This window comes from Muntiacus reevesi, chromosome 3 (genome assembly GCF_963930625.1).
Source record: "Muntiacus reevesi chromosome 3, mMunRee1.1, whole genome shotgun sequence".
NCBI classification, from domain to species: Eukaryota; Metazoa; Chordata; class Mammalia; order Artiodactyla; family Cervidae; genus Muntiacus; species Muntiacus reevesi.
In genome coordinates, this window is record NC_089251.1 from 163,250,688 (window position 1) to 163,265,333 (window position 14,646).

Here is a 14,646-nt window from a genome sequence, read left to right on the forward strand (position 1 = left end):
GTCCTCAGACACTGGGACTGACTGATATCCCTGTATGTACATATGTAATGATATATATATTGTATTTATATCTGGGTATCTTCCTAGGTGGCACAGCGGTAAAGAATCTGCCTGCTAATGCAGGAGATGCAAGAGATGTGGGCTTGATCCCTGAATTGAGAAGATCCCCTGGAGAAGGAAATGGCAACCCACTCTAGTACTCTTGCCTGGGAAATCCCATGGACAGAGGAGCCTGGTGGGCTACAGTCCATGGGGTTGCACAGAGTTGGACATGATTGAACAACTGAGCACACACACATGTATTTATATTTATGTGACACTGAGGCTGAGTGCTTCTCTCTCACAGTTCTGATGGACATAATACTTCTCAAGCCTTCAGAGCAAGAAGCATACTGCCTGGTTATTTCACGAGGGCCTCTGGCGGGTGAGTGTCAGGGAGGGGAGAGAAGGCCTGTCTCCTAGGGTTCCTCACACAAAACACTGCTCTCCGGGAAGGTGCCCTGAAAATCTGCCTTGCCCGCTCCAGGGCGGAAATCTCATCATCAAAGGATATGTGACTTGGATTCCTCGTTCATGTGATGCTCTGAAACATTCTCCCTAGAGATCTATACCAATTAATGAGAGTCCTCAGGCTTGGAAGATTTTTAGATCCAGTTTCTTTTAGTGGAAGAAATTTACTGTTTCATCACCCAACTTGGGAAAGGAACTCATTCTGGACTCAACAGTCCTTCAGTGCTGCCTTTATGGCTTTTAAAGAATTGCCACAAACATTTCCCCCATGTTATGCAATATCTTCTTATTTTCAAAACAGTAAAGACATGGGAATGAATTAGAACAATCCATTAAAATATACGCCATTTATAGAACTCAGGATATTTTCAAAGATATGTTTAAGTAGGGGCATGGTTAAATTAATTCTCAGCATCAAAGATGCATTTTATCTTTGTGTTTCAACATTTTTTATGCATTCAAGAATATTCTAAATTAAAGCTAACATGGTAATATCATATTACAGTAATCATTTTTTTTTCTTTCTTATTTTTTAAACTATGGAAGTATAACACATTTACAGGAGACTTAGAAAATACAGAACAAGGTTACAGAACAAAGTTACCTATAGTTCTACTATATATGGCTACAGTAATCATTTTAATGTGTCATGTTAAGGATGACAGCTTTGCTGGTAGAATGGAATCATTTATTCTGTATGGAGTCAAAGAGCTCACATGGGCTTCATGACAGCTGGAATCATGGTGTGGTTCCTCTTTTGGAAAAACCAAGATTGCATTTATAAAAACCCCCTTTTGAAAGGAAATGTCAGAAACAGACATTCCCAAAGCTGGAAAGTCCCTCTCTGCAGCAATATTGATGCTTCTGTGACGGTTCATTAAAATGTAGGCAATATGGCAGCTATTAAGAGTTGGAAGTCTCTCTGGTAACCAAGGTAATTGAAAAATTAGCCTGACCCATTCTAATGAGGTTTTAATAAATTCCATTTTGGAAATATATCAGAGTGGGATTGTTTACACCGATGATGGCCCCTTTGGGGTCAGAGAGCTCAAGTGTCAGTTCTTAATGTTACCCAAACACGTCACCATGGGAACTGCCCATGAGAGTGTTTCTGCATGGATGAGCATCAGTGTAACATCTGATACTTACATCTCAACAAGCTGTGATTAGCTATGAGCAATGAACTATATAAGCACGTCATAAAAATAAGGACATTACAATCAAGCCTCACAGCTTTTTGAGTCAATAGGGGCATGACAATATTGCCAACAAATGCGGACGCATTCAGTTCTGTGGTGTTAGCTCTTTGTTAACTAGAGTTGTAACCTACTATTTTCCATGAGCATAGCCCACTAAGAAACAAGAGGAGGAGGAGGGGGGAAGAGAGGGATCTTTAGGAAAAGGATTTTTTTTTAAAAAATCCTTAAAAAAAATGAAACCAAAACTGCTGCCAGAGTTACTACTGATGTCGTTGTATAATCCAGGTCAGTAGGTGTCATGGCTATTTCATCAGGGTGTCCGTTGACTATTGATAGATGATGCTGTCCAACAGGCGTCGTGGTATAAGACAATAGGCATTCACTGAGCTCATCCATCTGTAGGCTGCCTGGGAGCCTGGGAGCCTGCTGATCCCGGTTTCAGGAGACTTTGCCAGAGCAGCTTTCCTCCCAATGTCCCTTAGTCTTCTGCATGCTCAGAAGGAGAGCCTGGAATCTTCTTCTCACAGTGATGGCTGAAGCCCAGAGACAAAGCCCAGGCACGCAAGCATGCTTCCTGACTCTGCCGCATCACATCTGGTCACCTAGCATTGACCAAAGCAACCTGAACGACCAAGCCCCAGAATCGATGGGCAGGCTGTACACCCCACCCGTCTGAGACCAAAGCAGGTTACAATGCTGTGTCCACCATCCATGGAGCCAGGAAGTACTTCCATTCACCGGAAATGAGGGGGTAGATGTTACTATGTCAAACGGCAATCTAATCGACTACTATCCAGTGTCATCTTGATAGCCAAAAATGTGCTGGATCACCAAACTCCACTCTGGCAGTTGAACCAGTCCTGTTATGATCAGCTACATTAGTTAGCTTTGATGGCAGAAACAAACACCCTCAAATTTCTGTAGCATGCTGAGACACATTTAGCCGACAACAGTTTTTACTGAGGAAACAATGATCTCTTGGCCTCATTCCATATCTCGGCCCTAGGTCAGCTTTTCCACCTTATAGCTCTTCTCATTCTGGACCCACGCTGAAGGAACAGCTCCAGTTTGGGATGTGCTGGTCTTGCAGCAGGTGGAAAGGCAAGAGAGAGGTCAGAAACTCACGATGCCTTTACAGCTTCTGCTCTGAACTGGTCCCCTACCACTTCTGCTTCTCAGGCCTAAAATAGACCAGGTGCCAGTGATGGAACAGGCCAGGGTTGGGAGGTAGCTGAGGCTCTTGTGGGGATAGGAAGGTACAGCTGCTAGCTTTGCATCCCAGAAGAGTCTTTTTAATTCATTCTAGCTTCACTGCAACCTAGAATGTCCACCTCTAGGATGAGGTGGGAATTGGACAGGTCTTGGAGGATAAGGTCACTTACACGGTAATAACTCCTTCCAAAAGTCAGCATTTACCAAAGCAGAGAGGTTCTGTGAAAAGTGGGCAAGGGTGTCTTGATGGTATTCTATCCAGGGATACCAGCTAAAGCAATGAAATGTTTTTGAAGGTGTGAAGTGATTATGTGAACATAAGGTTTCAAGGTGACCCTAACATTGACATGGGCGACAATCATCTGAGCCACCAAAATGTGAGTAACTGACAGCATTCTCTCCCACTCAGAAAATATAATGGGATCCTGGTTTGATGCTGGTGTTGGAGTTCAAATAAAATGTATGCACTATTATCCAGTATTTTTGAGTAATGAAAGAGACATTTTGTGTATTATCCTGCTTTGTGGAAACATTAAGATCTCTGAAATTTAAAAAAAAAAAAAATGATGGTTTGGCCTATAATTTGACTGAATTCAGCTATCGTAATGTATTTTAAACTGAAATGTAAAATTCTTTTCCTTTTTAAAGATAATACTTTGCCTTTTGGCTTATGTTGTAAAATTTTTAAAGGTTGGAGATGGACAGGATCAGTTTGAAGACATTTGTTTAAAAAATTGAAGCACCCTTTGATCAGCAGTTGATTACAAGCAGGAGACTGGAAACTACAAGACAAACTTGGAAAATCTCATGATGCTAACGAACAAGGAAGCGTTCAGAAACTACTGAAGGTGTGGCAGACAGACTCAGGAACCAAGGAAGATGAGTCTTATCTGTCCAAAGACAGGGGCGATTTGAGCATCAATAAGGATAATAACAAAAACAAAAGACTGAAACAGACACAGTATGTATAAATCCAGGAATCATAAGCAGGCTTAGAAAAACCCCATAATCCACAATGCATTGATTACTCTTTGAGAATGTAGGCAACCAGTTCAGCAATGTGAAAAGAACAAGGGACTTCCCTGGTGGTCCAGTGGTTAAGAATCTGCCTTCCAAGGCGGTCGACTTGGGTTCAGTCTCTGGTCTGGAAACTAAGATCTCAACCCTAACATTCTCCACCCCCAAAGTTGCTAGAAAAGCAAAAGTGAACCTACAGATTAAAAAGACCAAAGAGGCTTATCAACCAGAATGATCAGTAACTAGGATCCTAAGCCTACAATGGTAGCCAGGATGCTGGAGTAAATTCTTCAGAGAAACTGAAGTTTAATTCAAAATTGACTTTTAAATGGAAATCATCTAACTGCAAAAACTAGAGTTCCAGTGTCTTGGAAGTCACCAAACCCACAGTTCATGATCTTTCACAATCAAAACCATGTAGCGCATTTAAGTATCTCTCTGCTGAAATGATTGCTATCCTGCTCATGAACTCAAAGCGAGTCAGTGGGCATTGGGCTGGACATTCATAGGATGTGGAACAGCAGCTGTTCTTGTGAACCATCCTCGGGCCTCTCAGAATGACTCATGATAACACGTGACGTGACTGGTTAATACGGCATCCCTTCATAAGCCATTGGGACATAATATTTTTCTATTCTCTTAAAACCTTGATTTAGATCTTACACTCTGGGATGTCATGTGCAATACCTTCAAGGTACTCATTGCATGAATAGAAAAAATACTCGTTTGGCCGCTAAAACTGAGTACAAAGTATCATACACTTGATCCAGCTGTGGAACCTGACAGCTCGCTTGACCACTACAAATTGAGAGGCAGGGGGATGACTTTTCCCCTAAAAGCACAGCTCAAATGTGCTCAAACAATAACAAGGACTGACTAGTCTTCATGGTCAACAGACATGTTTTCTCTTTACCATGTATTTTACGATCTGTAAACCTCAAGGTGAGCGTCTCAGGTGGCTCAGAGGTAGAGAACCCACCTGCCATGCAGGAGACACAAGGTGGATCCCTGGATCAGGAAGATCCCCTGGAGAAGGAAATGGCAACCACTCCAGTACTATTGCTTGGAAAATCCCATGGACAGAGGAGCCTGGCGGGTTACAGCCCATAAGGTCTCAAAGAGTCTGACATGACTGAGCAGCTAAACAACAAACCTCGAGGTATTGGGTTGGCCAAGAAGTTCATTGGGGTTTGTCTGAAAGGTGAACTTTTTGGCCAACCCAATTCATCATGAATCTGCTTCCAACAGTGACAACTGGTCCGCTGAAACCTTTGTAAATCACAGAGTCCACTTAACATAAGAGTGAAAGGAGGCAGAAATCCAAATGCACCTGACCAGGCTCCAGGGAGCTATGAAGCTAGGGAGTTGACAATAAAACGCACAAAATCCATTTTTATCAGAACTCTTCTAACTAAACAAACTGAATGCTACAAAAGAAAACAACATTAATAATAGTAATATTGAAAATTCTTCTTGAATATTCTCTTATAGTAATCCTTCTGTCATGGTGCATTCACTTAGTTTTTGCAGCTAAAGCAAAATTCTGTCTTTTTTTTTAGATGCTACTCTCTAATTATTCAGGCATTGCTTCAAATATATGTGTATGTATATATATCTCAACAGCATATTGAGAATCTTCCAAGAATGAGCTTTTAATCCATCACCCCTCTTTTTTCTCAGTGCAGTGATACAGAGGCATCCAAAACACCTTTGCTGGAGGAAGGAATGATGGAAGGATGGAAAGAAAGATGGGAGGGAGGGCAGACTGTCTAGCATGTGTAAGTCTAAAGGTTGAAACATGACATCTTTGTCCAAACTCTGCTTGACATAGATAATATTTGCAAGACTAAATTTAAAAACAAAACTTTAGACTAAAATTGAATGTTAAGAAAAGATTTACAGTTTGTGTGAGTAAGGTGAATGAATGGTTAATTACTATGAGATCTAGTAATTTGGTACAACTAATAAAATATGGACTAAATGACCAATTCACTTCAGCTATAATGCTATTACTACTCTGCAATTACTTCTATGATTCTTCCCAAGGTTTTTTTTTTTTTTAAGTCATACTGTCAATGATTAGTCAGATGTTTGATAATATGTGCGTGAGAAATTGAAATTCACACACTTTAACAATACTTGTTACCAGTAATATGTAAAATTACCTCTGAGTAATTTGGCGAGAGGTATTTCCCATTGCATTTGGCAATGTTCCTCAGAATTTTTAAGGCTTTATCTCCTTTCTTCCGAGTAATCAGCCAGCGGGGAGATTCAGGAACAACCCTAATGAGAAGAAGTCTTTTTTGAGTTATGCTTGTGAATTTCAAAAGTTTATGACTTGAGTTTCATTCAAAATGGATCTTACAATTAGATGCACGTATAGAAGATTCTGAGAGCTTAGAATTAGTTATCTGAAATGTAGATTACCTTTGCAAGCTTATACTGAAAGGGAAAAAATGCTCACTTGACAACTGAATCATTGCTCATGACAAAATAAATAAATACTACATTGCTCTTGCAAGAAGGCTATATTAGAATACACATCTTCAATTACATAGAAGAAAAGAACTGGGATTTAATGAGCATTTAGGAAAAGGTTAGGAACCTAATTTATATAAACTGATTTGCTCATATATTAAAATTAAATTAGAGGAATAATTAAAATATGTTCACTCTAACAAGAATCAAATGCCTACACCCATAATTTTCAGATAATTTAATTTTCTGAGGTTCTTAACATTTTCTTGCTCCCCTGAGAATTCCTGAGTAACATTAATTTGCTTAGTAAAATATACAGAGAAGCAATCTCGTTCACTGCATTTAAATTGCATGTTGAAATACTGGGAGGTACAGTCTGTTGCCTTGTGGTTTTCATAAAAATGTTACAAAATAATAAAACATAATTAATACTCTATTTTAAATGTGTTCTGGAATTTTATAATTTAATAATAAGAATTAGTCAAAAATCAATCAATAAATAACCTCTGAAAATTCTCTAGAAATTCTCAAAGCCCATAGCCATTCTGGAGATGTTAGACATCTCCGTAATCGCCTTCATGTCCATGTTTGTTTAGAAGCATACATTCTACGTGTCTGTTGAGCAAGAATAAATTTGATAATGACCAAAATCAAATTACCAGTAATAAAGGAGGAAGAGAAAGTTGGGCAGTGTGATGGCTAGCTGGATCCCTTGCCAATTGGGGATAAAGTAGGCAATTCCAGGAAGAATTATGATTCCAAGGGTGAAGAACATTTGAATCACTATTCCCACAATCCTTCTTTGCTTTGAACCTACTATTTCAGTCACTGAGGGAAAACAAACACAGAGGTTAGGGAAGCTCAGTATCAGCTCTAAACAAACACAGAAACACAGACATCACACCTGTTACGTCCATCCACCAGCATCACTAGGACACTGTAAGTTCACTGTGCTCCCAAGCCCTCTGGTCAAACACGGTGCATGCTCAGTCACTCAGTTGTGTCTGGCTCTTTTGCACCCCCATGGACAGTAGCCCACCAGGCTCCTCTGTGCATGGGATTTCCCAGGCAAGAATACTGAAGTGGGCTGCTATATCCTTCCCCAGGGGATCTTCCCGACCCAGGGATCGAATCCGCCTCTCCTGCAGCGCCTGCTTTGCATCACGTGGAATCTATTGGTTTCTATCTGCCCCTGATTCCATTCGGATCATCCTGGGGTATGCTCCCTCACTGCTGTCCTAGGAGCACAGCCAGGAAAACTCACCGAGACTGACGTCTCCTTAAAAACACTTCATAGAAGTTACCCCACCTACGCCAGCCATCAACCATTAGGGCCCCCAGCTCTCTGCTTCCCCACCACTAAAAAGATCCGAAAGATCCCCAAAGTGGGCACCCCAAAGAGGAATCGTCTGGCGGTAACAGGAGAGAGTGGAAGCCCACAGGTCTGGGGTGATAATCCAAGAAGAGGCTTCACGTTTCCCTGGTCACAAACCCACCGTGACTCTGAGAAGGTGCCCACCCCAGACACGACTGGGAAGAGAGCAGCCAGGACCTTCGCCAGGAACAGGAGCAAGGAGCAAAGAGAAGTTTTCCTTCGCTTTACTGTCAGAAGCCCATCTTTCTGGGTATAGAAGACAGCAAAGGTTTACATGCGAAGCCCCCGCGTTCAGGTCACATCTCCTGCATGGTAAAAAGCGCTCCACTTGTGTGGAAGGAATAGAATCGAAGGAATGATATTGAGAGCACAGCAATGTTAGCTCACACGGTGTCCTAGAAATACATGGAAAATGCTTTTAAAATGTTTCAAGGGACTACTGAAATTTTTATAAAAATTCATCTCTGGGAAAGCAAAGCAAAGGCTTCCCTGGTTGTCCAGTGGTTAAGAATCTGCCTGCTAACGCAGGGGACACCGGTTCAATCCCTGGTCTGGAAAGATCCCCCATGCCACGGAGCAACTAAGTCCGTGGGCCACAACTTCCGAGCCTGCGCTCCGCAACCCACGAGCTGTAACTGCCGAGTCCACATGCTGCAACTACTGAAGCCCAAGCTCCCCGGAGCCCACGCTCTGCAAAAAGAGAAGCCGCCGTGAACAGAAGCTGTGTACCGCAACTCCGAGCGGCCCAGGCATAGCCACGCAGACCCAGTGCAACCAAAGATACATGAAAAAAGAAAATGGGAAGCAAAGCAAGAAAGCATGTGACTGCAGTATGGCTAGAAAGTGCTAGAAAGTGGTTTGCCCCAGTTTTTTGTGATATTCCATATTTGGTTTTCAAATATATACATAATATATACCAAACACAGTGGTGGGAATTTTAACTTCTAAAGACTCAGCGGCTTGTCCCTCACCCTCCTATGTTGTAGGAGTGACCGCTGCAGAAGGAGTGAAGCGTCACCAGACTTGCCGGAGGAAGGCTGAGCAGTGGCACTTCTCACCCCCAAACCCTGACCCTCAAACAGACAAGGAGACGAAGCCATGTCTTACCGATCACGTAGCAGGTCATCCATGTCCCCTTTCCAAACACGCCTTGTAGGAAGCGGAAGATCACAAACACGGGGAAATTGGGGGCAAACGCCACCACGACGCCGGTGACGCCAACACCAAAACACGATAGCAAGTAGATGACTATTCGGCCGTACCTTTATGAGAATCAGAGAGGAAGAGATTACCTTAAATGTTTCTTTCAACACCATGAGAAGATGATCACTGTAAGTGTTGCTAAAAGAACTTCAAGTGCAGAACTTTTGTCCCCTAGAAGTTCCTGATCACCACGTCAAGGGTTACGGAAAGTGCTACGTTTTGTTTTATAGCAAAACCAGGGCAAATAAAAGCATATGCCTCTGAAATGACTTTATGAAGTTTAAAGCACAGAAGGCATCCTTTGGGACTGCAGTTTCCAAGGAGACAAGCTTCTCCGTCTCTCCAGGTCCTCATCCACAGCGTTTTCTCCATACGACCTCCCTCGTGGCAGCCTGGATACTTCCTCGCATTTCTCCGGGTGGAGTCAGAAGAAGAGAGGCCCAGAAAGTAGCCGAAATGGTCATGACAGCCAAAAGGCCTGGCCTTCAATTTTGGCTCAACCATATACCAGTCATGCAACTGCAGGTGAATTTCCACAGCAATTTCCATCAAATTCACACAGTTTCTTGCTTCACAGTAGAGATAGAAGTGGTCTCGGTTTACCTAGGGTTTTAAATTCACTCTCTGCCTTTCCTACTGCCCTCCCACAGATATGTTGTTGTTTAGTTGCTAAATTGTGTCTGACTCTTTTGTGACCCTGCAGACAGTAGCCCCTCAGGCTCCTCTGTCCATGGTATTTCCCAGGCAAGAATACTCAGGTCAGAAATACTTCCCAGGGACAAGGAAGACAGAGTCCTGTGTGTTGAACATCCAGGTATCTGCCATTAGTGTATGCATTGGCTTTTCATTTAAGCCACACCATTTTCAAACCTTGGATTAGAAATGCCCTGGATATATAGTAATATTTCCATAAATATAAGAGGAACCTATGATGGGCCAGGAATTTGGATGTGTGCTTGCTCAGTCACTAAGTCATGTCTGACTCTTTGAAACTCCATGGACTGTAGCCCGCCAGGCTCCTCTGTCCAGGGGATTTCCCAGGCAAGAATACAGGAGTGGGTTGCCTCCTCCAAGGGATCTTCTTGAACAGAGATCAAACCTGCCTCTCTCGCATTGGCAGGCAGATTCTTTATCACTGAGCTACCTGGGAAGCCGCTTGCAGATAGGTGACCTACTCCATTGACTCCTGTCCTTTCCTTCAAGAATATGAGATTGAGGGAGTTGAAAGACGGTCAGCCCTTAGGTGGGGCAAAGCGACACGCACGACTCTGTCTTCCTCCCCAGAGCGCCAGGTCATGTCTGAGGTCAGGTGCCAGCCCCTCCTGGAATGCAACAAGGAAAAGCCCACCTGCCCCCAGTAGCTGATTTACTGTAGTTTGAAGACACCTTTACTGACTGTCAAAGAGAAACGCAGAAGCAAAACCTAATGTTTAAATTAGAGAGAGAAAACACAAAATGAAAGAAATACACATTGAAATCCCATAACGCAAACCCAAATGGCAGCCAACCAAGAGAGGGAATGATGTGGGGGACGGGAGAGGATTAAGGAAGCAAAGAGGAATCGAAAAGGCTGGAAGTAGAAAGTAGGAAAGACACATAAAAGAGGGGGAAACAGCACCAGGCCCAGAGGAGGGCTGGGGGAGTGCTCGAGAAAAAGAAGAAGCGGAAGGGGCAGAAACCAAAGGTTCCACCCATTTTGAAGTCCTGGTCTGGTCAAACAACGACCATCAACTGCCTACAGGATTTGGGGCGTTTTGTTGGAATTTGCTAATTAATTGCTGTCGGTAGCTCTGTAAGAGACCCTCCTAGGCTGGAAATGGCCATTTTGGCTTCTTTCTGTCCCTTTCTCCTTCTGATTCCACCTACAGACGTGCTAGCAAGTGTCGGACAGTAAGCCAGATAAGCTCAAGGGCCAGAGCTTTCCTGTCCCTGCCCTAAGCACCACGAGCATTTTCATAGTTAGAACTGAGATAAATGAGTAGTTACGCAGGACTAAATAACCAACAATAATGTCTGAAACATTTCGAACAGAGAATGACTGTCTTGAATAAGTCAGGTGTGTCTGCCATTAACTGGCTTATACTGATGGATGTTCAATAAGAGATAAAATTCTTTTCATGGTTTTTGGAAAACTCTTTTTGCTAAGTTTTCGACTGGTAGAATGAAATACAATTTTTTTTTTAAATTGAATGAAACAAATTTGTAAGGGGCTGACTTTAGGACTAAATCAAATCAAACCACAACTAGGGAGTTGTTAAAGCACATGGAATCATCTCCAGAGCGTCCAGCCAAGCCAGCCCTCAGCCCAGACACGAAGTCACTGCCTTGCTGGTTTATGTTCACTCTCAGACATCTTCAGACCCAAGCGGAGTGGCCCCAGTGGGTTGTACAGTTCAAGGGGTAAGGAGATGCAGTTTAAGAAGAAGGAAAGAATGAGTCCAACCAAATAGGTGTTCAGCATCATGAGTGGGGGCATGAAGACTCTTTTCCAAATGTAGAAAGCATAGCTTCCTAATAGTCAACACGAAACATCTCCCTCTGCACAGGTACACATCATCTAGACGTGAAGCGGCTGTCTCACCCATGCCTACCTGTCCGCTGCATAGCCCAAGGTGAACGCCCCGGCCAGGAAGCCCAGGTTCAGGATGGCTTGTGTGAGATCCAGCATCCAAGCGTTGACACACACGAGGTCAAACTGGGAAGACAAAGAAAACCCGTGAGAGACCCATGGCAATGCTCCTCCTTAAGACACCTGATCTTTTGCATCCTTGAACATTTTTGCTCGCACGATCCTTAAAAACTCTTAAGTGTATCACATAGGTGCTTTTACAGTGACATGTATCTTCTTTATCAGTTTCACTATCTGCCATCAATGTAGTTTTTGGCACACTATAAATGCTGACATTTTAAAATCATTCTCCCAACTGTGTCCGATAGAGTACCGTAGCCATGACAACTACCATAATCCAGTGAAAACAAGTTCTGCAATAGTCTAAAATTTGTCCCCAGTCTTTTTCCTCTTTGAATTCTTAGTTTCATTCACACATGGATATATCCTAATATTTTATGTAGAAGATATTGTATTACATATATAAATTGACATTTAATTAACTTTTGTCCTGAGACAATGTTTCTAAATATTAGAATCCTTTCTGATTGGGTTATATTCTAGTTACTTTTAGAACATGATATAAGAACGTAAGATAAGATGAATCTTGAAAAACAAGTACTATCTGGGGTAAAATTTTATTGGAAATGCCCCTCCCCGTTTCTAGAATAAGGTTAAGAAAGCTCGGGGTTTTCCAGCTAGCTCATGTAATCTGTGGTTGAAGATTGTTTACTACTAGAATGAGTTAGGGCTCAACATCAATTCTATTCCTGATTTTTCATTTTTATAAACTTATGTGCCAAAAAAACTTATCTGTATAAATAAAGTAATGGGAATGGAGAGAGTTTTGTTACAGGATTGTTACCCGGTTCTATTGCTTCTTTCTCAGTGCCAAGATTCACAGAATAATCCATCAATAAACTCATGTTTAACTTTTCTATCAACCAACATGCCATTTAAGACTCCCACAGTCTTGTTGTCAGAAAAGAAATGGGAATCACCAAGCTCATAAAAAGGTGTTCAATCAAATCATTCAGGTCATTTGCTTTCTTTCCCAGTTACTTCCTTACCAGTATTCCAAATTGTCCCACTGGTTCCCCACAGGTTTTAAAACTCCAGGTCAGTATCTCATAGTAAGATGGGAGAGAGGTAGAAGTCCTTTCGCAAAGGGGGAGGACGTTAAGAAAAGACCTGTATCCTCATCAACTACATATCCTGGACACCATTTTGGACATGTGTGAGCTAAGGCTCTGAGAGCTGATTGCTTTTGAAAAATCCAGACCCCTCACCACATGACCATCTCTGCACACCTCCAAACGGCATGCTTGCCCCAACATGAAGAGCATTGCTCTAGACTGTAGTGTGACACGAAAATTAATGTGATTGGGATAAGAATTGTGAGTGGTCTTATGGATACATATTCATAAGCAAGCTGCAATATTTATTTATAGAACCTGAATTCTTGTCTTGGTCCCACAGCTAATATATGACCTGTCGACCAATATACCTGGAAAAAAAGCTGGAAAAAAGAAGCTGGAAGCTGAGAATTGTAGCTTGCACTCCTCCAACCTCTGAAATACAGAACAAAGCATAGAAGATGTTCAATGTGTGATCCAGGTGGCATCATAGTGCTTTAGAAACTAAGCTATCATAGCACTTTAACCACTTAAACCGGTTAAGTTTGACTGGAAAAAAAGAGGCTGGAAAAAAGACTCGGGGCAATAGTAGCTGGCCCACTTCATAGAGCTACCGAAAAGATTGATGAAGACTAAAAAAGTAAGATTCTCATGTCTGACTCTTTGTGACCCAATGGACTATAGCCCACCAGGCTGCTCTGTCCATGGAATTCTCCAGGCAAGAAAACTGGAGTGGGTTGCCATCCCCTTTTCCAGGGGATATTCCGACCCAAAAATTGAACTCGGGTCTCCAGCATTGCAGGCAGATTCTTTACTATCTGAGTCACCAGGGAAGCCCCAAAGAAGTAAGAAGATACACATCTATGGATAGTAGTTGTAACTTAAAAGGGATTTATCATTAATATAGATGCTGGTTTTTTAAGGCACAACAATTTCATTTTAAGTAAACTTGCAGGTGATTATTCATCTGAAATAATTTCTCATTGGAATTAATCATGTAAAGAATTCAACTAGAATTAAAGTATGTAAAATCTCAGAAATCAAACAGGAGATTTAACTGCCAGAGAAAACATTCTGACTCAGAAAATATGCTGATATCAGCCAATATCAAATGTAAACTCCCAAACAGTAGAAGCTGTTTCCTCCAGCTGAGCTTCAGACACCTGGATTAGCCGTAGGTATAGGAATGTTTCTCCAGTCCTTTTAATGAACATATTTAGCTCCTTTTGAATTGTGTGAATTAAGATGCCTCTAAATACTTTTTAAATGCACAAAAAAATTCTTTAATATAAAATTGATGACATTTTTAACTCTCACATAAGAGGAGCTATCAAAAAAGTTTTTCCCATGTTTCCTATGACAATAAAATTAATTTAAAAGTTTAAGTGGTTAATGTGCTATGATAACTTAGTTTGTAAAGCACTATGATACCATCTGGACCATATATGGAGCATCTTCTATGCTTTGCTCTGTATTACAGATGTTCAGTTCAGTTCAGTCGCGTCCGACTCTTTGTGACCCCAAGGACTGCAACACGCCAGGCTTCCCCGTCCATCACCAACTCCCAGAGCTTGCTCAGACTCATGTCCATGGAGTCGTTGATACCATCCGACCATCTCATCCTCTGTTGGGGGAGTGCAAACTACCATCCTCAGAATCCTGGGCCAGCCGGGCCCGGTTAGGTTCTGCCAGTAGGGGGCGCTGGTGCAGGATGAGAAGGAGGAGGGAGGCGGTGGCGGCAACGCCGGCTCCAACTGTAGCAAGGACAACGAGCAGAACGAGATCCCCTGGAGGAGGGCATGCAACCCCCTGCAGCATTCTCGCCTGGAGACTGCCAGGGACAGAGCAGCCTGGTGGCTACAGGCCATGGGGTCGCAAAGAGTCCCACGACGGAGCGACTGAGCGTGC

The 14,646-nt window shown here is 42.4% G+C and overlaps 1 protein-coding gene across 1 annotated transcript in view; it reads right to left on the reverse strand.

Annotated features, from left to right (window-relative positions):
* The window catches only part of SLC22A3 (solute carrier family 22 member 3), a 98,576-nt gene that overhangs the window by 47,224 nt on the left and 36,706 nt on the right, over nucleotides 1-14,646 (reverse strand). The window contains exons 2-5 of the mRNA XM_065927738.1: nucleotides 11,586-11,689; nucleotides 8,899-9,053; nucleotides 7,076-7,244; nucleotides 6,104-6,221 (exon numbers count right to left, since the gene is read on the reverse strand). Of these exons, the coding sequence (XP_065783810.1) occupies nucleotides 6,104-6,221; nucleotides 7,076-7,244; nucleotides 8,899-9,053; nucleotides 11,586-11,689 (546 nt within the window). The remainder of the gene's footprint in view (nucleotides 1-6,103; nucleotides 6,222-7,075; nucleotides 7,245-8,898; nucleotides 9,054-11,585; nucleotides 11,690-14,646) is intronic.